This window comes from Mobula birostris, chromosome 16 (genome assembly GCF_030028105.1).
Source record: "Mobula birostris isolate sMobBir1 chromosome 16, sMobBir1.hap1, whole genome shotgun sequence".
Lineage (NCBI taxonomy): Eukaryota > Metazoa > Chordata > Chondrichthyes > Myliobatiformes > Myliobatidae > Mobula > Mobula birostris.
This window is the reverse complement of record NC_092385.1, coordinates 58,722,112-58,747,146: the sequence shown is the minus strand read 5'-3', so window position 1 is coordinate 58,747,146 and position 25,035 is coordinate 58,722,112. Positions and strand designations below refer to the sequence as shown.

At 41.4% G+C, this 25,035-nt stretch overlaps 1 protein-coding gene across 1 annotated transcript in view; it reads left to right on the top strand.

The window, feature by feature from the left end:
* nprl2 (NPR2 like, GATOR1 complex subunit) overlaps positions 1-25,035 on the top strand; it is a 54,118-nt gene that overhangs the window by 20,277 nt on the left and 8,806 nt on the right. Inside the window, exons 5-8 of the mRNA XM_072280711.1 lie at positions 4,430-4,566; positions 16,802-16,899; positions 21,568-21,604; positions 21,791-21,884. Of these exons, the coding sequence (XP_072136812.1) occupies positions 4,430-4,566; positions 16,802-16,899; positions 21,568-21,604; positions 21,791-21,884 (366 nt within the window). The remainder of the gene's footprint in view (positions 1-4,429; positions 4,567-16,801; positions 16,900-21,567; positions 21,605-21,790; positions 21,885-25,035) is intronic.

Below are 25,035 nucleotides of genomic sequence, written 5' to 3'. Positions count from 1 at the left end.
GGAAAGCAGAAAGTGGGGGGAGGGAAAGATATGTTTAATGGTGGGATCCCGTTGGAGATGGTGGAGGTTACGGAGAATTATGTGCTGGATGCGGAGGCTGGTGGGTTGGTATGTGAGGACAAGAGGAACCCTATCCCAGGAGGGGTGGTGGGACAATGGGGTAAGGGCAGACGTATGCAAAATGGAAGAGATGTGGTTGGAGGCAGCGTTGATGGTGGAGGAAGGGAAGACCCTTTCTTTGAAGAAGGACAGCTCCTTAGTTCTGGAATGAAAAACATCATCCTGAGAGCAGATGCAGCTGAGATGGGGGAGTTGAGAGAAGGGGGTAGCATTTTTACAAGAAACAGGGCAGGAAGACGTATAGTCCAAGTAGCTGTGAGAGTCAGTGGGTTTATAAAAGTCATCAGTGATAAGCTGTCTCCAGAGATAGAGACAAAGAGATCGAGAAAGGGGAGGGAGGTGTCAGAAATAGACCAGGTAAATTTGAGAGCAGGGTGGAAGTTAGAGGCAAAATGATGAAGTAGACAAGCTCTGCTTGGGTACGGGAAACAGCACCAATGCAGTCATCACTATAACATAGGAAAAGTTGGAGAGTGATATCGGTGTAACTTGGACAATAGACTGTTCCATGTAGCCAACAAAAAGGCATAGTTGGGACCCATGCAAATACCCGTGGCTATGCCTTTTGTTTGAAGGAAGTGGGAAGAACCAAAGGAAAGGTTATTGAAAGTGAGGAGCAGTTCTGCCAGGCAGAAGAGAGTGGAGAGGAACTGTTTGGATCGTGTGTCCAGAAAGAAACGGAGAGCTTTGAAGACTTCCTGGTGTGGGGAGTGGAGGTGTATAGGGACTGGACATCCACAGGTGGTTTTGTTGTCGAGGTTTGTAGACTTGGAAAAGATCTTAAGTGAAAAATCAATATTGAATTCTTTGAGGATGTGACAAGACACATTGATGAAGGTAGGGTAATTGATGTGGTGTATCTGGATTTTAGTAAAGCATTTGATAAAATTACCCATGATAGGCTCATTCAGAAAATCAGGAGACATGGGAACTGGGGATCTTGGCTGTGTGGATACAGAATTGGCTTGCCCATAGAGGGCAGAGGGTGGTAGTAGATGGAGTGTATTTTGCTTGGAGGTCAGTGACTAGTGGTGTTCTGCAAGGATCTGTTCTGGGACCCCTGCTCTTTGTGATTTTTATAAATGACTTGGATGAAAAAGTAGAAGGATGGGTTAGTAATTTTGCATATGACAGGAGGTTTGGTGGAGTTGTGGATAGGGTGGAGGGTTGTTGTAGGTTGCATCGGGACATTGACACGATGTAGAGCTGGGCTGCAGTAGCTGGAAGTGGCAGATGGTGTTCAACCCAGGTTAAGTGTGAAGTAATTCATTTTGGTAGGTTGAATTAGAATACAGAATCAGAATCTGGTTCAATATCACTGGCGTATGTCGTGAAATTTGTTGGTTTTTTGGCAGCAGTACATTGCAATATATAATAAAAATTAAAAATTACAATGTGTATATATAAGAAAGAAAATTAATTAAATAAGTAGTGCAAAAAAAAAAAAGGAAAAAATGTTGAGGTAGTGTTCATGGTTCATAGTCCATTCAAAAATCTGATGGTGGAGGGAAAGAAGCTGTTCCTGAAACATTGAGTGTGTGTTTTCAGGCTCCTGTACCACCTTCTTGATGGTACCAATGAGAAGAGGGCATGTCCTGAATAATGGGGGTCATTAATGATGAATACCACCTGTTTGAGGTATTGTCTTTTGAAGGTGTCCTGGATCCTGGGTAGGATAGTGCCCATGATGGAGCTGGCTGAGCTCACAACTTTCTGCAGCATTTTTCAATCCTGTGCAGTGGATCCTGTCTACCAGACTGTGATTCAACCAGTTAGAATGCTCTCCACAGTGCATTTGTAGAAATTTGCGAATATCTTTGGTGACATAGCCGCTGTTTTGCCTTCTTTGTAATTGCATTAATATGTTGGACCCAGGATAGATCCTCATAGATGTTGACATCCAGGAATTTGAAACTACTCACCTTTTCCACTTCTGATCTCTCGATGAGGACTGCTGTGTGTTCCCTCAACTTCCCCTTCCTGAAGTCCACATTCAGTTCCTAGGTCTTACTGATGTTGAGTGCAAGGTCATTGCTGTGAAGACATCAACTAACTGGTCTATCTCACTTCCGTACACTTTGTCACCATCTGAAGTTCTGCCAACGATAGTTGTGTCATCGGCAAATTTTTAGATGGCGTTTGAGCTTTGACTAACTACACAGTTGTGGGTGTAGGGAAAGTAAAGCAGTGGACTAAGAATGCATCCTTGGGGTGTGCCAGTGTTGATTTTGTCAGTGAGGAGAAGATGTTATTTCCAATCTGCACAGACTGTGGTCTCCTGGCGAAGAAGTCAAGGATCCAGTTGCAGGGGGAGATACAGAGGACCAGGCTTTGGACCTTGTCGATTAGAACTGAGGGTATGATTAACAGAATTAATGGCAGGATTCTTGACACTATAGAGGATCAGAGGGATCTTTTGGCTCATGTTCATAGATCCCTCAAGGTTGCTGCACAAGTTGATAGGGTTGTTAAGAAGGGATATGGTGAGTTGGCCTTCACTAGTCAGGGGATTGGGTTCAAGAGCCATAAGGTAATGCCGCAGCTCTATAAAACCCTGGTCAGACCACACTTGGAATATTATGTTCAGTTCTGGTTGCTTCATTATAGGAAGGATGTGGATAGATTTAAAGAGGATGCAGAACTAAATGGCATATCTTAAGAGGATAATTTGAGCAAGGTAGGCCTTTTCTCTTTGGAGCGAAAGGGGGTGAGATGAGACTTGTCAGAAGTGTACAAGTTGATACAAGGTACAGATAGAGTGAATAACCAGAGATGTTTTCTCAGGTCAGAAATGGCTAATACACGCGGGCATAATTTTAAGGTGATTGGAGGAAGGTATAGGGGGATGCTGGAGGTAAATATTTTACGCAGAGAGTGATGGATGCATGGTGGTGGTGGAGACATATAAGAAACTCTTAGATAGACCTATGAATGATAGAAAAATGAATGGCTATGTAGGAGGGAAGAGTTAGATTGATCTTAGACTAGATTAAAAGGTCAGTGCAACATCATGGGCCAAAAGTTCTGTACTGTGCTGTAGCGTTCTATGTTTTATATTTGGGAAGTGGATTCCTGTGGACCTCAGAAACAGTGTAATAGTGACACATCCAGTTGTAACTGCAGAGAATCTTTCTGCTGAATGCTGCAAAAGTCCTCAATTGCCTCCTCTCTGTGCCCAGTTGAGCAATAAGGATTCATTTAGAGACGCAACAGATATGATCTTCACCATGTGACAATTCCAGGAGAATTGCAGGGACAGGACTAACAAAGGTGGATCGTCTTTATTGACTTCACAACAGCCTTTAATTCTCTCAGTGAGTAGGAGCTGGGAAGTATCCTTCTTGTATTTAACTGCCCACAAAAATTTGTCTAAATCTGTTTCATAACAGCGTGTAAGCTGTGATCTTAATCAACAGGTGTAAATTGACTTGCTTCACATCAGCTGCATTGAGATAAAAGCTACATAATTTTCAGACTTCCATGCTACAATACTGTACTTCAAATCCCATCAAGCCAGACCAGGTATATGGGGCAGTTTCTTTATCCTTAAGATCATCAATGAATCAGTTGGTCTTCATAAAAATATGTAGTTTTTGATACAATTATCCTATTTGCCAGCTCACAAATTGTAGCTGTACAAATTGAGGTAGGCCATAAGATCTGAATTGTATTCTATCTCTTTGTAACCTCATGTCATATACCTTACTCTACTGTTACCATTCAGCCTAGGGGCAAAATACTGGGATCCATGAGGAATACAGGATAGGATATTAGTGACATAACCAATTGTACTTTGTGAAATGCCAAACTGCTGAAGCCACAATATACAACTTCAAGTACGCTAATAGTTAAAATAGCATATGCTATACTGATAAAGAATTTAGATCAAAGTCCTGTCAGCTTCAGTCATGAATGGTAGTCTTCATTTATTCGTTTTATGAGGAGATTTTCTGATCATCCCTGTCCTCAATAATGGCACTGTCCAGCACATGAGAAAAGGCTGAAGCATTTTCAATCAACATCAGCTAGATGAACAATTTCCTGAGATTTCATCAATGAGTTTATCCATTGTAAGATAAACAGTTAAGTTGTTCCTTGTTATTCTATATAGCAGCTTTTTCCATCATATTGGGGTTTTATTTCTATATCAAGTTGGAAAATGATTTAATGGGGAGTTTAGCCTCCCCAAAGGGAAGAATGGAAACTTGGAGGCAGTTCTTGAAAGTAGAATTGCCTTTTTGAATGATTTCCAATCCTTCTTCATAAAGTGGTAGTTCTAAGGAGCTTACAGTTTGTTCTCCTTTTTCAGATGAATCCAATACCATTCACCTAAAGGTAATTGCACAGCGGAGAGACCAGCCTGTGGTACAGGAGTATGATGTGCCAGTGTTCACTGAGTGTAAAGAAGATTTTATCAAAATTCACTGGGACCTCACAACACAGCAGGTGAGCAGAAAGCCATGAGAATAACAGGCATTGCTGTCTCAATAGTATATGTGCCAGCTGCTTCAAGAGCCTTTGCTTATCATGAGAAATTTTTGACTGTAAAAACCATTTGATGATGCATCTGCTCCTTTACTGGAGGCTCCGATTGATGATGCACTCTTAGAGTGCAAGTCAGCTAAAGGTTCAATTGAAGAAACACTGCTCTAGTCAGATTGCACCTGGAATAGAATACGTCAATGTGAGACTCACAAACCTGACCCTAATATCGGGATTAACTAAAAGACTAGAAAAACTATAGATTGATAGCATCAGGCAGACAACTGAATGAAGGCAAATTCCATTTAATATATTCAGCACAGAAGTAGGCCATTTGGTGCAGTGATTCCATGCTAATGCTCCACTGGAACCTCCTTCCATCCCCACTCAGCTAAACTCAGTGGCCACTTTATTAGGTATACCTGCTTGTTAATGCAAATATCTAATCAGACAATCATGTGGCAGCAACTTAACGAATAAAAGCATGTGCTGACATGGTCAGGTGATTCAGTTGTTGTTCAAAGCAGACGGGGTGGTTTGAGTATCTCAGAAACTGACCTCCTAGGATTTTCACGCACAACAGTCATTAGAGTTTACAGAAAATGGTGCAATAAACAAAAAAAATCCAGTGAGCAGCTGTTCTGCGGGAGAAAGCCTTGTTATCGGGAGAGGTCAGCAAAGAACGTTCAGACTGGTTCAAGCTGACAGGAAGGTGACAGTAACTCATATAACTACATGATACAACAGAGGTGTGCGGAAGAGCATTGAACATTGTGTAACTATGAATGAAGTTACCAGGGAGGCACACGTGGTAAATATAAAACTCATATAAGTCTTTATTTGGAACACACTCTAACTGGCAGCCTTTGGAATCACGAGAGAGAAAGGGACAGAGAGTCCCCAACCCAACATTCCAACATGTTAAAGAACAAAGGTAACAGGACAATTTCTATAGTTACAATGCCCTCATAATAATACTTTCGAGTTGTATGTATTGCAACTCTTCCCAACAACACACCAAAAATGTGTGTTAATTACTATGGTCTCCAGAGTGGTATTCATGCAATGGGGTGTTGATTGCATTCATGCAATGCAGACATCTCAAGTCAATTGGATGTGTTCGGTCCCGAGCTGCATTTTTAATTTAATCTACAAACCATATTCAGATCTGAAGGTTGGTTGCTGAAGGCTAACATTTGCTCTATTGCATCTCCAGAATATGCCCTAATAAGCCCACAACATATCAAACCTTGAAGTCATTGGGCTACAGCAGCAGAAGACCATGAATATACAACTCAGTGGCTACCTTATTAGTACAGGAGGTATCTAATAAATTGACCATTGAGTGTATACTAATACATGTATGGTGAGCTCCATATTCACTGTCTGCTTAAAGAAATTGCTTATTTTATTTCAATATGATTATCTTAGGTTAATGTCTTAGTTCAGTTCTTCCCCAGGAGCAGAAGTGTTTTATAATTTTTAAGTCTCTTTCAGATCACTTCACAGCCTCTCTCTTAAAGTAATGATGTTCAGCCAGTTCAGCCTGTTGTGATTGTATAACCTTCTAGTTATCTCAATTGTATAATTTCCTTATGTCTCCATTTTTAAAAAGCAACTAAAGCTTCACTCTCCAAGTATGATTTAGCTAAGATTCCATGTGCTTAATTTAAGAGTAGGATGACTGAAGATTATAGTGGAAAATCCTGCTCTTTAATTATATTAAGATGGGTGATATATCTTTTTCAATCCATAATTATTGGAAGACACAATATTGAGTACTGTTATTTTTAGGTATTACTTCAAAAAAACATACTGTTGTGAATTAAACTGATCTCTAAGTTGGTATGGGGTAATCACTAAGTTTCATTTTGGCTAGATGACCTCACATTACCTAAGAATGTGAGAAATAAAAGCAAGAATAGACCATTTTGCACTCATGCCCTCTCTGCTATTCCTTAAGTTCATGACTGAATTTTTACCTCCGTGATACCATTTGTCCATAAATCCTGTATAACTTGATTCCCTCAGTATCTGAAAATCTGCTACTTTTGAATACACTCTGCAACTGAGCCTCTACTGATTGAGAATTCCAAAAATTAACTTTTCATCTTTGGCTTAAATGGCCAGTCCTTGAATCTCTGATTCTTGATTCTAGACACCCCACCCAGGAAAAAATTTTGTACTTGTTCCTGCACTGTTAAACCAATGAGAATTTTTAGGTTTTAATGAGATTGGCTTTCTTTATCCAAGAGCATATAGACGCAGTCTGCTTTACATCTCCAAATAGGATATTCTCAGCCCACACCAGAAATTAATTTGGTGAACTTTTGCTTCCTTCCCTCAGTTACGTGCAAATTTGTCTTTGCATGAGGAGACCAAAACTGCGCACAGTATTACAGATATGGTTTCACCTGCCTCCGTAGAATTGCTGTGAGATTTTCCTTTTGATCTAAAATCATTCTGTAGTAAAGGCCAGCATACCATTTGCTTATTGTTTCTGCAAATTAAATTCCAGTGATTCACATTCAAGGGTACACAGATCTCTTTGAGCACAACACATAGAACATTACAGGACAGTACAGTACAGACCCGTCTTTTAATCGACTCTAAGACTCTAAGAACAATCCTACCCTTCCCTCCTACGTAGCCCTTTCACTGTTCTATCATCCATGTACCTATCTAAGATTTTCTTAAATACCCCTAATATATCTGCCTCTCCCACCACCCCTGGCAGGGTGTTGCACACACCCACCACTCTCTGTTCAGACGATTGCTTTCCTGTTGTTTTCTATCTATATGAATGATATTCTTTCACATTATATTCCATCTGGACTTTGTCATTCACTTTCTGTCTTGGACTTTGCATTCTCTTCACAACTTGCCCTTTACCAGGTTTTATATCCTCATCAAACTTAATATATTATACATGATTCCCTCATCCAAATCATTAATTATAGATGGTGAACAGCTTGGATCCCAGCACGTATGTCTGTGACACCCCGCTAGTAACAGCTTCTCAGAAAAGATTTTCCTTTCATAAATCCTTGTTGATTCTGCTCAGTCCTATAATTTTCTAAATTAGCTGTTGCTATTTCCATTATAGTTTTGAGAATTTACTTCAACTACTGACGCAAGCCTAATTGGTCTGTAGCTGTCCATGTTCCCTCTCCCTCTCTTTTATAATAGGGTTACATTTGCTATTCCCAACTTTTGGGAACTACCCTATAATCCATGGTTGAATGGTGCTTATCATTGCATGAACAAGTGACTCCCAGCTGGCTTATATCATTGTGTCCCTGCAGGCCCTATATTATTTACTATATTTCTGCGTGATCGACTAACACGGGGGAGGGGGGCTTGACAAGGTTGACACTTAGTATGTTTTCCAGGAAGTCACTGTTTAGAACTGTGGTCATATCTTCAGTATAAGGGTATGGCTTTTCTCCACAAAGACTCTTAAAGTTTAGTCTTTTAAAGGTGGAGGAGGTGGAGTATGCTTTATGATTTATTATTATTATTTCTTTCTTTTCATACTTGAACAGTTTGTTGTCTGTTGCACACTGGTTGAATGCCCAAGTTGTTGCAATCTTTCTTTGATTCTGTTTTAGATTTATTGAGTATGCCTGCAAGAAAATGAATCTCAGAGTTGTATATGGTGACATATATGTAATTTGATAATAAATTTACATTGAACTTTGAATTCATCATGGAGCACAGATGTGGTGGTTCTGTTTCAATCCTACTCACTTGACCTGGAACACGTAATGGTCAAATGTCGCCCATTTTATCTGATGAGGGACTTTTCCATTGTTATTCTAGTAGCATAGTAAATTCCACCTCAGGCCAACATCAAGCAGGCACTGGAGGAGCTGAGCACTGTGATAGGCTGTCACAAAACAGCACATGTAGATCCCTTCCCTATTACTGCAGGGGATTTCAATCAGGCTAACTTGAAGAAGTCTTTGAACTACTACCACCAATATATCACCTGTGCAAGCAGAGGTGCCAAACACGTGATCACCATCAAGAGCACTTACCATGTCATCCCACGTCCACATTTTGGAAAGTTTGATCATTTAGCTGTACTTCTACTCCCAGCATATAGGCAGAGATTAATGACTGCGGCACCAGTAGTGAGAACCAAGAAGGTATGATCATTGAGGGTGGGAGTGGAGGGACAGAGAAGCACTTACAGGACTACATTGTGTCAGTGGACTAGGCAATATTCAGAGATTCATCTTCAAATCAAGACTTGAAGACAGCACAGCAACGCTTCGCTGCCTGTTTGCATTAGGCCTTGCCTGAGAAATTGGACTGTCTAGTCAACTGACTGTAAAGCGAAGTTTAAAAAGGGAAAACTTCACGGGAGCTCGGCTATAACTGGAGCACCAGTCATGTGTTGGAGAGTAGAGAAGGTTCAGGCATAAGAGGGAGACACTGCCTAGCAGAGTGGTCATTGACGGAGTGGTAGGGTTTTGGCTCATTCGGGCTTTGGCGGGGTAACTGGGTAAGTGGACTTCGTTTTTTCCTTGCATTTTTTGAGGAATAGAGAGCATTCTGTAGGGTTAGTACTTTGCTCTGGGTGTCAGGTGTGGGAATCCTGGGAATCTTCCAGTCTCCCAGACTCCCAAATGGCCACATCTGCACCAGGTACACCGAAATACAGCTCCTCAGAAACTGTATTAGGGATTTGGAGCTGCGGCTTGATGACCTACAGCTTATTAGGGAAAATGAGCAGGAGATAGAAAGGAGCTACAGGGAGTTAGTCACCCCGAGGCTGCAGGAGTTAGATAAGTGGGTGACTGTCAAGGAAGGGAAGGGAAGAGCTCAGATAGTTGAGAGCACCCCCTGTGGCCACCCCCCTCAGTAATCGTTATCTCATTTTGGATGCTGTTGGGGTGACTTTACAGAGAATGACCATGGCAATCAGGTCTCTGGCACTGAGCCTGGTTCCGTGGTGCAGAAGGGAGAGAAGAAGATGAGGAATGCAGTAGTCATAGGGGATTCCATAGTGAGGGGAACCGACAGGAAGTTCTGTCAGCCTGATAGAGATACCTGCATGGTGTGTTGTCTCCCAGGTGCCAGGGTACGGGATGTCTCAGATCGGGTGCAGAGTATTCTGAAGGGAGAGGGTGAACAGCCAGAAGTCTTGGTGCACAGTGGTACCAATGACATAAGTAGAAAAAGGGAGGAGGTCCTGAAGAGAGAATTCAGGGAGTTGGGTAGGAAGCTGAAAGGCAGGACCTGCAGGGTAGTAATCTCAGGATTGCTACCTATGCCACATGCTAGCGAACGCAAGAATAGCATGATCAGGCATATTAATGCGTGGCTAAGAGACTGGTGTAGGAGGGGCAGGGTTTTGGGTTCCTGGATCATTGAGGCCTCTTCTAGGGGAGGTACGACCTGTATGAAAAGGACAAGTTACACCTGAACCCAAAGGGGTCCAATATCCTAGCAGGCAGGTTTAATAGAGCTTTTAGGGAAGGGTTAAACTAATTTGGCAGGGGAATGGGAACCGGAGTGATAAGGCTGAGGAAGGGGAAAACAGAAATAAATCAAAGATAGCTTGCAACAGAGATGATAGAAAGGACAGGCAGGAGATGAAGCATAATCACAGCCAGTGGGATAATTTACAGGGCAGTAGAGGTATGGTGCAGTTAAAACAGAAAGCAACAAATTGACTGAAAGTGTAATATTTGAATGCAAGCAGCATAAGAAATAAAATGGATGATCTTGAAATTCAGCTACAGGTTAGCAAGTTTGACATTGTGGCCATCTCTGAAACTTGGCTAAAGGATGGCTGCCATTGGGAGTTGAACGTCCAAGGATATGTGGTGTATCGGAAAGATAGGTTAGTAGGCAGAGGGGGTGTTGTGGCCCTGTGTATAAAAAATAATATTAAATTGTTAGAAAGGGATGACGTAGGATCGGAAGGTGCAGGGTTTCTATGGGTTGAGTTAAGAAATGGCAAGGGTAAAAAGACCCTAATGGCAGTTGTACACAGACTTCCAAATAGCAGCCAGGATGTGGATTACAAATTACAGGAGGAGATAGAAAAGGCATGTCAGAAGGGCATGTCATGATAATTGTTGGGGATTTTAACATGAAAGTGGATTGAGAAAACCAGGCCAGTACTGGACCTCAGGAGAGAGAATTTGTAGAATGTCTAAGGAATGGCTTTTTAGAACAGCTTGTTGTTTAGCCCACTAGGGAATTGGCTGTGCTGGATTGGGTGTTATGCAATGATCCAGAGATGATAAGAGAGCTTAAGGTTAAGGAACCCTTAGGGAACAGTGAAAACAATATAATCAAGTTCACTTTGAAATTTGAGAAAGAAACTAGGTTCCAATGTGTCGGTATTTCAGTAGAATGAAGGAAATTACAATGACGTGAGAGGGGACCTGGCCAAAGTTGACTGGAAAGGGACACTAGCAGGAAGCCCAGCAGAGCAGCAATGGCTGGAGTTTCTGCGAAAAATGAGGGAAGTGCAAGATAGATATACTCCAAATAAGAAGAAATTTCCGAATGAAAGAAGAACACTACCATGGCTGAAAGGGCATACAAGGAGGCCAAAGCTAGTGGGAAGATGGAGGATTGGGAAGCTTTTAAAAGCTTGCTGAAGGAAACTAAGAAGGTCATTAGGAAGGAAAAGAATTATGAAAGGAAGCTGGTGACTAATATCAAAGACAATACTAAAAGCTTTTTTAAGTATATAAAGAGTAAGATAGGGTTGAGGGTAGATATAGGACCAATAGAAAATGACGCTGGAGATATTGTAATGAGAGGCGCAAAGATGGCAGAGGAAGTGAACGCGTATGTTGCATTAGTCTTCACAGTGGAAGACATCTGCCATATATGGGATATTCAAGCGTGTCAGGGAAGTGAAATATGTGTGGTGAAAACTACGACTGAGAAGGTGCTAAGGAAGCTTAATGGATAAATCTCTTGGACCTGATGGAATGCACCCTCAGGTTCTGAAGGAGGTAGCTGGAGAGATTGTGGAGGCATTAACAATGATCTTTAAAGAATCAATAGATTCTGGCATTGTACCGGATGACTGGAAAATTACAAATGTTATTCTGCTATTTAAGAAAGGTGGGAGGCTGCAGAAAGAAAACTATGGACCTGTTAGCTTGACATCAGTGGTTGGGAAGTTGTTGGATGAGATTATGGAGTACCTGGAGGCACATGGTTTCCTGAAAGGAAAATCCTGCCTGACTAACCTACTGCAATTTTTTGAGGAAATTGCAAGCAGGGTAGACAAAGGAGATTCAGTAGAAGTGGTGTACTTGGATTTTCCGAAGGCCTTTGACAAGGTGCTGCACATGAGGCTGTTTAGTAGGATAGAGCCTACAGTAGGATAGGAATTACAGGGAAATTACTAGCATGGATGGAGCATTGGCTGATCGGCAGAAAACAGAGAATGGGAATAAAGGGATCCTCTTCTGGCTGGCTGCCAGTTACCAATGGAGTTCCACAGGGGTTGCTGTTGAGACCGCTGCTTTTTATGATGTGGACTATGGAATTAATGGATTTGTGGCTAAATTTGCCAATGATACAAAGATAGATGGAGGAGAGGGTGGTGTTGAGGAAACAGAGAGCTTGCAGGGAGATTTGGATAGTTTAGGGGAATGGGCAAAGAAGTGGCAAATGAAATACCATGTTGCAAAGTGTATGGTCATGCACTTTGCTGGAAGAAATAAATGGGCAGACTATTATTTAGATGGGGAGAGAATTCAAAATGCAGAGATGAAAGGAGACTTGAGAGTCCTCGTGCAGGATACCCTAAAGGTTAACGTCCAGGTTAAGTCGGCGGTGAAGAAGGCGAATGCAATGTTGGCATTCATTTCTAGAGGTATAGAATATAAGAGCAGGGCTGTGATGTTGAGGCTCTTTAGGACACTCGTGAGACCACACTTGGAATATTGTGTGTAGTTTTGGGCTCCTTATTTTAGAAAGGAAATGCTGAGACATTGGAGCGGGTTTAGAGAAGATTCATGAGAATGATTCCAGGAATGAAAGGGTTACTGCCTGAGGAACGTCTGGCAGCAGTTGGGCTGTATTCCCTGGAGTTCAGGAGAATGAGGGGGGAACCTCATTAAAAAGTCTGAACAGATTAGGTAGGGGAGCCTAGAACAAGAGGGCACAACTTCAGGATTGAAGGACATCCATTTAGAACAGAAATGCAGAGAAATTACTTTAGTCAGAGGGTGGTAAATCTGTGGAATTTGTTGCCATGAGCGGCTGTGGAGGCCAAGTCATTGGGTGCATTTAAGGCAAAGATAGATAGATTCTTGATTTGCCAGGGCATAAAAGGGTACGGGAAGAAGGCTGGGGTGTGGGGATGACAGGAAGAATTGGATCTGCCCATGACTGAATGGCGGTGCAGACTCGATGAGCTGAATGGCCTACTTCTGCTCCTATATCTTATGGTCTTAAATCTGAATGAATATGCCACAGTTGTCACCAGCTTCATCAAGACCTGTGTGGATGAGTGTGTGCCTTCAAGAACTTACCAGACAAAACCTATGGATGAACCAAGAGATTCGTAGTCTGCTGAGGGCTAGATCTATGGGGCATTCAAGTCTGGTGATCTGGACTATACAAGAAGTCCAGATATGACCTATGGAAGCAACACACACAGAATGCTGGAGGAATTCAGCAGACAAGGCAGCGTCTATGGAAAAAAATGTAGTCGACGTTTTGGGCCGAGACCTGTTGGTGTGTTGCTTAGATTTCTAGCACCTGCAGATTTTCTCCTGTTTGTGATTGGATGGCCAATGGAAGGCTACTTTAAGAATGAAAAAACAATACTGACTGAAGTTAGAAATGGAATCGGATGCACATCAGCTCTGGCAGGGTTTGCAGGCCATTATTTCTTACAAAATGAAACCTAATATTGTGAATGTCTGTGATGCTTCATTCCCAGATGAGCCTAATGCCTTTTACGCAAGCTTCAAAAGGGAGAATAAAGATACACCTGTACAAATTCCTGTGGCATGTGGTGACTCTGATCTCTTATCTTGGAGGCTGATGGCAGAACACCTTTCAAGAGGGTGAACCCTTACGTGGTGTCAGGCTCTGATGGTGTACCTGGTAGGGCTCTGTCAGCCAGCTGCTGGGAGTGTTCAAGGACATCTTCAAACTTTCACTGCTGCATTCAGTGGTTCCCACCTGCTTCAGAAGGGTGACAATCATACCAATGCCCAAGAAGAGCAGGGTGAGTTGCCTCAATAACTATCGCCAGTTGCACTAACATCTACTGTGATGAAGTGCAGTGCTTTGAGAGGTTGGTCATGGCCAGAACCAACTGCTGCCTAAGCAAGGACCTGGACCCGCTGCTATTTGCCTATCGCCACAATAGGTACCTTGTTGTGTCGAATAAAGAAGCTGCTTTGTATCTACCAGTAATTCTGTCTGTCCGGTGATTTCATCCACGTTACAACAGCCACAATAGGTCTACAGGGGATGAAATTTAACTGGCCCTCCACTTAGCCTTGGATCATCTGGACAATAGCAATACCTACATCAGGCTGCTGTTTGTTTATTACAACTCAACGACAACACAATCTTACCCTTAGTACTATTCAACAAGTTCCAAAACTTGGCCTCTGTGCCTCCCTCTGCAACTGGATACTTGACTTCCTCACCAGGAGACTACAGTCAGTGCGGATCGGGAATAACATCACAACTTCATTTACGATCAACACTGGTGCACCTCAAGGATGCATATTGAGCATACTGCTCTACTCTATCTACACCTGCAATTGTGTGCCTAGGTGCAGCTCAAATGCCATCTATAAATTTGATGATGACACAAATATTAGTGGCAGAATTTCAGATGTTGACAGAGAGACGTACAGGAATGAGATAGGTCATCTGGTTGAGTGGTGTCGCAGCAACAACCTTGTACTTAACATCAGTAAGACCAAGGAATTGATTGTGGACTTCAGGAACGGGAAATCGAGGGAACACACACTAGTCCTCATCAAGGATTCAGCAGTAGAAAGGGTGAATAGTTCAGGTTCTTGGGTGTCAACATCTCTGAAGATCCATCCTGGGCGTATCATATTAATGTAATCACAAAGAAGGCACAACAGCAGCTATATTTCATTAGGAGTTTGAGAAGACTTTGTATGTCACCGAAGGCTTACAAATTTCTATAGATGTACCATGTCGAGCATTCTAACGTTGCATACCATCCTATATGGAGTGGCCACTGCACGGGATTAGAAAAAGCTGCAGAAAGTAGTAAACTCAGCCTGTTTCATGGGCACTAGCCTCCCCAGCATCAAGGACACCTTCAAAAGGCAATGCCTCAAAAATACAGCATCCACTAGGAAGGACCCCCATCACCCAGGGCATGCCCTCTTCTCATTGCTACCATCAAGCGGAAGGTACTGGAGTCTGAAGACCGATGCTTCCTTCTAAATTTTTTTTACGGCTGCACGGAGCAACCATTGCTCTGAGCAGGAAATTTTTACATGGCCTGAGAAAAGCACGGCACTTAAATTTTTTTTCTTGCAGTATGCACATCAAGCAAACACAAACCAGAGTCCTTAACACAAATAAACTATGTCAGGCAGCCAAACAACTGACTGGCAAATAGCAAAAGTAAAATGTTTAGACCGGAGGGCATTGGTGTTCAGTGGGCCGGCAGTTTATTAACAATGAGCTACTGTGTTAATTGTTACAATTTGTAACAGTGTTGTAACTTGAAACACCGAAAATTGAATATCTAAAATGTTTCAAAGTAAAGGTTGTGGTATGTATTACAGGTTTCCCCCGCTATCCAAAAGTAGAACATTCCTATGAAACCTTTCGTAAGCCGAAATGGCGTAAAGCGAAGAAGCAATCACCATTAATTTATATGGGAAAAATATTTGAGCATTCCCAGACCCAAAAAATAACCTACCAAATCATACCAAATAACACATAAAACCTAAAATAACACTAACATATAGTAAAAGCAGGAATGATATGATAAATACACAGCCTATATAAAGTAGAAATAATGTATATACAGTGTAGTTTCACTTATCAGAATCGGGAAGATTTAGCCAAAACCGATTTGTAGAAAAAAATCGGCACATACACGCGTGTGCACACACCTGCCCGCACAAGGCTTCACAGTCATGGTAGTCCTTCTCGGGGTAAACACAAGTTTAAAGTGGGCATCTTTTTCGTAAAAGTGAAAATCCTCTTCGGATTTCTTTCGGTTAGCGAAAACAGTACTAATGTAGGTCTTTCGTAAAAGCGAAGTGGTATAAAGCAAACTTTCGTAAAGCGGGGAACACCTGTATTGAGATAATTTACAGATTATATTCATTAACACATAATTACGGTATTTTATAATTATATTAACATTCAAAATTATATTAGCATTATATAAAAGAAAATTCTAGCTGCACGGCAACAAAGGCTATACGCATGGGAGCATTTCAGTTACAACACAGCCATGCATCTGCACAACTTAAAGGGAACAGTGTTGAAGACACACGCTCAGTGTTTCAGGAACAGCTTCTATTCTACCATCAGATTTCCAAATGGACAATGAACACTACTTCACTTTTTTTCTCTGTTTTTGCACTACTTACTTACTAACTTTTGTATTTTTTATATATACTTATTGTAGTTTATATTTTAATTATGTATTGCAATGTACTGCTGCCATAAAATAATACATTTCACAGCATATGTCAGTGATATTAAACCTTATTCTGATTCTAATTCTGACTCTGACTGCAATGAGGAGAGATTTCTTCTTGGGATGAAGAACATTTGGAATTCACTGCCCCCAAGCCAAGTTACATTTTTGGAAAGGAAAATATCAGGCAGAAAAATAGCATTGAGGCCAAAATTTGGATCAGTCATGATTTTACTGACTAACAAAGCAGGCTTGGTGGGAAGGAGATTCTGGCTGCCTAATACTGCTGTTTCTGACCTAGGCTGGCTTGCCTTGTGATTCAGTTGATGTGACTATAAACATGATGTGCACATTACTCCCCCAACGTTCCCATGTGGCAGCAAGTTCAACATTCTTGCCAATCCCAGCTTTACCATATTAATGTATCCTTTTGTGACACCAGGACTTTCTTAATTCCCTCAGGATGTAAGGCTGACTGGGCAGTGATTGTCCTTGGACAGTTGTGCCTTCAGCTTTTTACTAGCTTTTGACTGTTTCCTTCTCTTTCAGATTCTACCATACATCGATGGATTCCGTCATATCCAGAAGATCTCAGCAGAAGCAGACGTGGAATTGAACCTGGTGCGGATTGCAGTGCAGAATTTATTGTGAGTGGGGAAAGGGATCCTGCAAACAACTTCATTCCACTTTACCTGTTGCTTAGCTGGTTAGTTAGGCAAAGAGTGAAACTCTTTCCATTTAATGCATTTTTTCTTCTGTTGAGCTACTTCAAAGTAAATTTATTTTCAAAGTACGTACTGTATACATCACCAAGCACTACCCTGAAGGCATTTTCTTGAAGGCATTCGCAGTAGAACAAAGAAGTAGAATATAGAATCGATGAAAAACTGCACACACAGACTGACAAACTATGCAAGTAAAAAAATAAATAAGTAATAATGATAAATTAATAATACTGCGAACATGAGTTGTAGAGTCCTTAAAAGTGAGTCTGCAGGTTGTGTTCAATGATCAGCCCAGTGTTGTGGTGAGTAAAGATGTCCACACTGGTTCAGTAGCCTGATGGTTGAAGGGTAAGTAATAACTGTTCTTGAGTACGGCCTGGATGGTAGGGGTCCTTGATGATGGATCCTGCTTTCTTGTGGCAGCGCTCCTTGTAGACGTGCTTACTGTTCAAGTATTAGATCTAGTGTTCAGTACTAGATTATCAGTCGTTATATACCATCGATTTGCGGTGTGCTCATTATACTATTCCCATTGTCTGACCAACTATTACAAATATTAGCTACAGAGTAAGTATTCTATATAATTCTATGCACATTTACATGACAGTTTATTTAATTAAAGTAGTGCTCCATTTACAATGCCCAGTCCAGCATTTTCATAGCAAGTGCAGAATATAACATAATAGTTTTCTTATTACTACTTCATTCAGTCTCCTGTTCAATGTAGCACAGATTAGGTTCAAGGTCCTCTTGCTAAGACTTCTGCCTGTTGAAGTATTTCCAAGATTAGTACATCACACATTCAGTTTTCTAAGTCAGTGTGCCTCAGTTCACCCAGACATCATGGAGAAATACATTTACTTGTCATTTCAATTTGAAAGCAGATGGAAGATTTCTGCTCATCCAATGTGTCTACAGGATAAGATATTTATTCTTTCTTAGATTGGTGATTTTATATGAATAAGATTTTAATTAGACCTTAATTGACAAGTTAATGTAGCCACAAGGGTGAGTCCAAATGTTCAGTGTTCTGTGGCCATCAATAAAATAGCAATCTCTACTTTTGACGCGTTTAACTTTCTAAGGTTCAATATGATTTCCCTGTGCACTTGTGAGTGTGTGTGTGTCTGTCTGTTTCCCATTAATTATTCAACCAGAGGCAGCTTGAGGGAAAGAAAATAATGGAGTAAATTGTTAAAATCTGGAATGAACTACCTGAGAAAATGTATGAAGTTTCAGCAGTAATTTTAAAAAGAAATTGATTGTGTCCTCGGGAAAGATTTCTAGCGCTGTGGGAAAGGGACAGAGACAGAAAAGCCACTGCGATAGCTCTTTCAATGCACAAGGACTAGGTACATTTGGCTTCTTCTGTACTACATCAATCCACAATTATCGTAATGTACAGACCTCAAAACCAGTGTCATTTTCCATTCCTACCTTGTGCATCATGGCATCTTCGTCTGCCTCCTCTAGACTCCATGTCTCTTTTGGTTTTGGTACTGGAAAGCAGTCGTCATGTGGCACAAATCTGATGGCTGAAGGGAGATTGGGTTTCAGTGGATATCTTGTCTTTAGCCGAGAAACCAGATACACTGGTTAGATAGAAGTAGCAGTATGTCATGTGATAATTCTGCTCTTGCCATATCATCAGGACAGCGAATGGCATTAACTTCTGAGTAACTCTGAGGCAAGCTCTAAGGTTGACAGTGCATATTGCGCAACAAGTGTGAGGAGCCCAGGTTTTGTCTTGGTTACCAATTTTACACCAAAATAGAGCTCTTCCGCTTTCTTAATAAGAAGAGTTATTCTCCGTCTTTGAGATTTAAGTGTATACTTGCCAGAAATGTAAAAAGTATCGCAGCTGTTGCAACATTATCGAGACATTTTGCTATCACGAATCCTCCTGAAAATGCAGTTACTTCATTATAATGAGTACACACAATGTGCTATGTGCATAGAGCATGCGCGTCATTGTGATAGCAAGCCAATAATACATGTAAACTCAACACATAACACCAGGTGCGTGATGTTCTTATAGATTTCTAGAACCTGTCCTACCATGCAGTATCTGCCCTGCCTAAGCATGCCCAGGCTTGCCTGGACAAAATAGAAACCTTTTCAGCTTACGTTGTGGGCAACATTTTAATTGACTTGAATTATGAATTGAAATGTTAAATATAAGAGACTTCAAAAATTGGTGTGACAGGGAAATTTCCTAGTGATTTTCACGATCAGCAACCCAAAATCCATAAGGTACAACCAGAAGTATACAGGAAGCAATATCTTTGTTGTCCAGTGTAATATTACAAAGGATATCAAAAGTTTCTTTAGTTATACAGTATAAAGTGTAAAAGAAAGACAAGAGTAAATATCAGACCACTGGAAAATGATACTGGAGAGGTAGTAATGGGAGGTCAAGGAAATGGCGGAGGAACTGAGTAAGTATTTTATATCAGCCTTCACTGTGGAAGACAGGAGCAGTATGCCGGAAGTTCAAGAGTATCAGGGGCCAGAAATGAGTGAAGTTGCCGTTAATAGGGAGAAGGTGCTTGGGAAACTGAAAGGTCTGAAGATAGATAAGTCATTTGGACCAGATGGTCTACACCCCAGGGTTCTGAAAGAAATGGCTGAAGAGCTTGTGCAGGCATGAGTGATGATCTTTCAAGAATCAATAGATTCTGGCATGGTTCCAGAAAACTGGAAAATTGCAAATGTCACTCCACTCTTCAAGAAGGGAGAGAGACAGAAGAAAGGAAATTATAGGCCTGTTATTCTGACCTCGGTGGTTGGGAAGATGTTGGAGTCGATTGTTAAGGATGTGGCTTCAGGATACCTGAAGGCACATGGTAAAATAGGTCGAAGTCAGCATGGTTTCCTTCAAGGAAAATCTTGTCTGACTAATCTGTTGGAATTCTTTGAAGAAGTAGCAAGCAGGATAAACAAAGAATAATTGATGAATGTTGTGTACTTGAATTTTCAGAAGGCCTTTGACAAAATGCCTCACGTGAAGCTGCATAGCAAGTAAAGAACCCATGGTACTACAGGAAAGATATTAGCATGGATAGAGCATTGGCTGATCGATAGGAAGCAAAGATATGGATAAAAGGACCCTTTTCTGGTTGGCTGCTGGTGACTAGTGGTGTTCCACAGGGATCTGTGTTGAGACCACTTCTTTTTATGTTATATGTCAATGATTTGGATGACGGAATTGATGGCTTTTGGCCATGTTTGCTGACAATAGGAAAATGGATTAGGAAGCAGAGAAGTTGCAGAAGGACTTAGACAGATTAGGAGAATGGGCAAAGAAGTGGCAGATGGTCATGTACTTTGGTATAAGAAATAAAAGAAACTATTTTCTAAATGGAGAAAAAATTCAAAAACCAGGTGCAATGGGACTTGGGAGTTCTTGTGCAGGTTGAGTTGGTGAGGAAGGCAAGTACAATGTTAGCATTCATTTTGAGACCACTGGAATATAAAACCAAGGATGTAATGTTGAAGCTTTATAAAGCACTGTTGAGGACTCACTTGGAGTATCGTGAGCAGTTTTGGGCCCCTTATTTAAGAAAGGATGTTCTGACATTGGAGAGGGTTCAGAGGAGGTTCACGAGAATGATTCTGGGATTGAAAAGCTTATCGTATGAGGAGCAACCGACGAGCTTAGGGCTTTACACGCAGAAACTTAGAAGAACGAGGGGTGATCACATTGAAGACTATCAAGTGTTGAAAGGCCTTAGTAGAGCGGTTGTGGAGAGGATGTTTCTTATAGTAGGAGAATCTAAAACCAGACGACACAGTCTCAGGATAGAAGTACATCCATTTAGAACAGAGATGAGGAAGAATTTCCTTAGCCAGAGAGTGGTGAATCTGTGGAATTCGTTGCCACAGGCGGCTGTGGAGGCCAAGTCATTGAGTATATCTAGGGTAGAGGTTGATAGGCTTTTGATTGGTCAGGGCATGAAGGGATACTGCATAACATGGTGGAGCAATATGCAAGAAAGCTTTGAGCACCTTGAGTCTGGCTGGAAGCACATTGAGGCCATACATAAATAAAAGAATGCACAACATCACAAACAATCTACTCACCTGCCCCATGGGTATTACCTGCCCAACTGTAGCTGAGCCTACAAACCTATTTATCAGCCACCTCAGGCCATAGGACTGAGCTGGAAATAGGTTGTCCTCAACTCCTCAACAGAAAGGAGAACACAGAGGAGAAAAAGAAGAAAAAAATAACCTTTAAAAGCAAAACTTTAATTCTTCTCTTTCTCCTTAGACACCAGACAAAGTTTCTCTTTCCCTTTGTGACTCAAACTGGTAATCAGGAACTAGAAACATTGGATGAAATGATATACATGGGACTCTTTTTTTTTCTCTCTCTCTCAAGTGATTCAGTGGCTGGGATTGGTGTAGCAGTGTAGAATGTTTTATGATTTGGGTTGGAGGGGCTTTTATTTCATTTTATTCTTGATTTGATAACCTATTTGATTTGGTCTTCACATGAGGCTGTAGTTTACCTGAGACGTATTTTATATCAGAATGTTCTCTTAAATATGAATTGTACTCTGAAAGCGATATGTTGTTGTTTCACAGGTACTATGGAGTTGTGACTTTAATTCCAATATTCCAGGTGAGTATACAGAAACTAGTTAATAATCTGTATATGCTCAAACTGTAACTTAGGATAGCTTCTTTGTCTGTTTCTCCTCTGACCTTAATGCAAATAAAAACCCTTGTATTTTGCTGAGCATGCTGGAATTGTATTGATCTATGGTACAGCTGCTGCTTAAGTATTCCTGTTCCTTTCCCCCTGCAGTATTCGAATGTGTACTGCCCTACCCCCAGGGTGCAAGATCTTGTGGATGACAAGTCCTTGCAGGAGGAGTGTCTGGCATTTGTTACAAAGCCAGGTATGGTGAATACTTCTGTTCAATGAAAAGACATTGAAAATCAAAGGACATTTTGTGATTTGCACCTGTTATGTTCAGGCTTAAAGTCAGCATTATGTAGGTAGAAAACTGGCCCTTTGACCCAGCTTGTCCCTGTTGACCAAATAGTCTGCTTGAGTTAGTCATAAACACAAGCGATTCTACAGGCGCTGGAAGTCCAGAGCAACGCATGAAGGGCCTCAGCTCAAAACATCAACTGTTATTTGCTGCCTGACCTGCTGAGTTCCTCTAGCATTTTGTGTGTGTGTTACATAAATTAGTCTTCTTACCCACATCTGGCCCACTGTGTTTATGGTTTTAAATTGCAAGCATACAGTGAAAAGTTTTTTGCTCAGGCATAATCATTGTATCTAGTTTAATCCAGACTTTCACTGCCTTGCTGGTAGAAAAGTAAAAAAAACAAGTTCAGATAAAACAGGAAATCCCTGCTAACATAGAACATAGAATAGTACAGCACAGTACAGGCCCTTCGGCCCACAATGTTGTGCCGACCCTCAAACCCTGCCTCCCATATAAGCCCCCACCTTAGATTCCTCCATATACCTGTCTAGTAGTCTCTCAAACTTCACTAGTGTACCTGCCTCCACCACTGACTCAGGCAGTGCATTCCACGCACCAACCACTCTCTGAGTAAAAAACCTTCCTCTAATATCCCCCTTGAACTTCCCACCCCTTACCTTAAAGCCATGTCCTCTTGTATTGAGCAGTGGTGCCCTGGGGAAGGGGCGCTGGCTATCCACTCTATCTATTCCTCTTATTATCTTGTACACCTCTATCATGTCTCCTCTCATCCTCCTTCTCTCCAAAGAGTACAGCCCTAGCTCCCTTAATCTCTGATCATAATGCATACTTTCTAAACCAGGCAGCATCCTGGTAAATCTCCTCTGAACCCTTTCCAATGCTTCCATATCCTTCCTATAGTGAGGTACTCCAAGTGTGGCCTAACCAGAGTTTTATAGAGCTGCATTATTACATCGCGACTCTTAAACTCTATCCCTCTACTTATGAAAGCTAACACCCCATAAGCTTTCTTAACTACCCTATCCACCTGTGAGGCGACTTTCAGGGATCTGTGGACATGTACCCCCAGATCCCTCTGCTTCTCCACACTACCAAGTATCCTGCCATTTACTTTGTACTCTGCCTTGGAGTTTGTCCTTCCAAAGTGTACCACCTCACACTTCTCCGGGTTGAACTCCATCTGCCACTTCTCAGCCCACTTCTGCATCCTATCAATGTCTCTCTGCAATCTTTGACAGTCCTCTACACTATCTACAACACCACCAACCTTTGTGTCGTCTGCAAACTTGCCAACCCACCTTTTTACCCCCATATCCAGGTCGTTAATAAAAATCACGAAAAGTAGAGGTCCCGGAACAGATCCTTGTGGGACACCACTAGTCACAATCCTCCAATCTGAATGTACTCCCTCCACCACCACCCTCTGCCTTCTGCAGGCAAGCCAATTCTGAATCCACCTGGCCAAACTTCCCTGGATCCCATGCCTTCTAACTTTCTGAATAAACCTACCGTGTGGAACCTTGTCAAATGCCTTACTAAAATCCATATAGATCACATCCACTGCACTACCCTCATCTATAAGCCTGGTCACCTCCTCAAAGAACTCTATCAGGCTTGTTAGACAGGATCTGCCCTTCACAAAGCCATGCTGACTGTCCCTGATCAGACCATGATTCTCTAAGTGCCTATAGATCCTATCTCTAAGAATCTTTTCCAACAGTTTTCCCACCACAGACGTAAGTCTAACCTATGCTTGCCATTTGATTACTTCATAGGAGAGTATTTGTGACATTGTGCCACAATTATCCAGTTTAAAATGTGTTAGCACTATAAGGTGATAGAAGTGCAAACTGTTATATTTTAAACCACTTAATTACTCCTGACATTTGGAAAATGGCAAATATATTTTATTTATTTAGATAAAATTGTTGATGTGGGCTTGGAAACTATGACATAATAAATATAACAGAAGTTTCAGAGAATTTTATTAAAGATTGACTTTTTGACAAAATCTAGATAAGTACAATTCATAATGCACCAAAACATAATGAAGAGTGGTGTCTACTCTGGAGTTTTCTGGGATTTTATTGGATCCTAATCCCTCTGACTTTGATAGAGTTTTCCTCATGAGTTGTTCTGCCTTGATATCTATCAGAGCAAACACAGATTTAGTACGGTATTTTCCAAATAATAACCTTTAAAATTAAAGGCAATGAGTTGATTCTCAGATAATGCTTCCCATTTTGATAAGTTTCCATCTAAGCCCCTAGTTTGTGAATTTTAGTTTAACTTGTCACACTGGTACCAAAAGTGCTGGTTATCACTGAATCACTTTACAGGTACAGACTGATATCTTGCCATTCTGCAAATCGATCTGTCATTTGTCGAAAAGTGTGTTATCTGGAATATTTGACAGTGAAGAATTCAGTTCTCAAACCTGTTCTAATCCAATGCTTGTACTTCTTCAATTAAGGCAGTGTGTTGTTAACTCAATCTCAGCTTTGCTGTTTGCACTGTGATGTTTTCAGCCATCAACCTGTATGGCTGACCAAAAATAAAACTCACTTGGCCTCCAGGAAGATTAAGACATAATTCTCCAATTACTTCCTTGTCTACGCCGTAGTCGTGAATTAACTGGAACATTAATCTCTTAAATGGACTCTCCTTAAACCGGTCGGGACAGATGAAAACTGTCCTGTTTCCTGGGACACTTGTGCACACAGGTTTTAGTGGATAGGGATGGGGAGAGGAAGAGGCAGCAAGGGAGGAGGAGAGGCAGTAAGGGGAAATGTGCGGGTTGGAAGAGAGAGTTGGGAAAAGAGCGGATTGGGAAAGATTAGGAGAGGGGAAGGGTGGAAGTTGGGAGTGGACAGAGATGACTGAAGGGATGAGATGTAAGGAGGGCAAATTTATAGTAGTGAGGCCCCTGGAATTGGCTCCTTTAACAGAACCAAGCAGCTTTTTATTCCCTGCTGCTCTTCAGATGCCACCAGTTTGGGGGCTTTTTCCCACCAGTAAAAACTGTTTCCACTCGTGCATTTCACTAGAATGTGGATCTGACTAATTTTTCAGTAATGTCCTTCATATTATC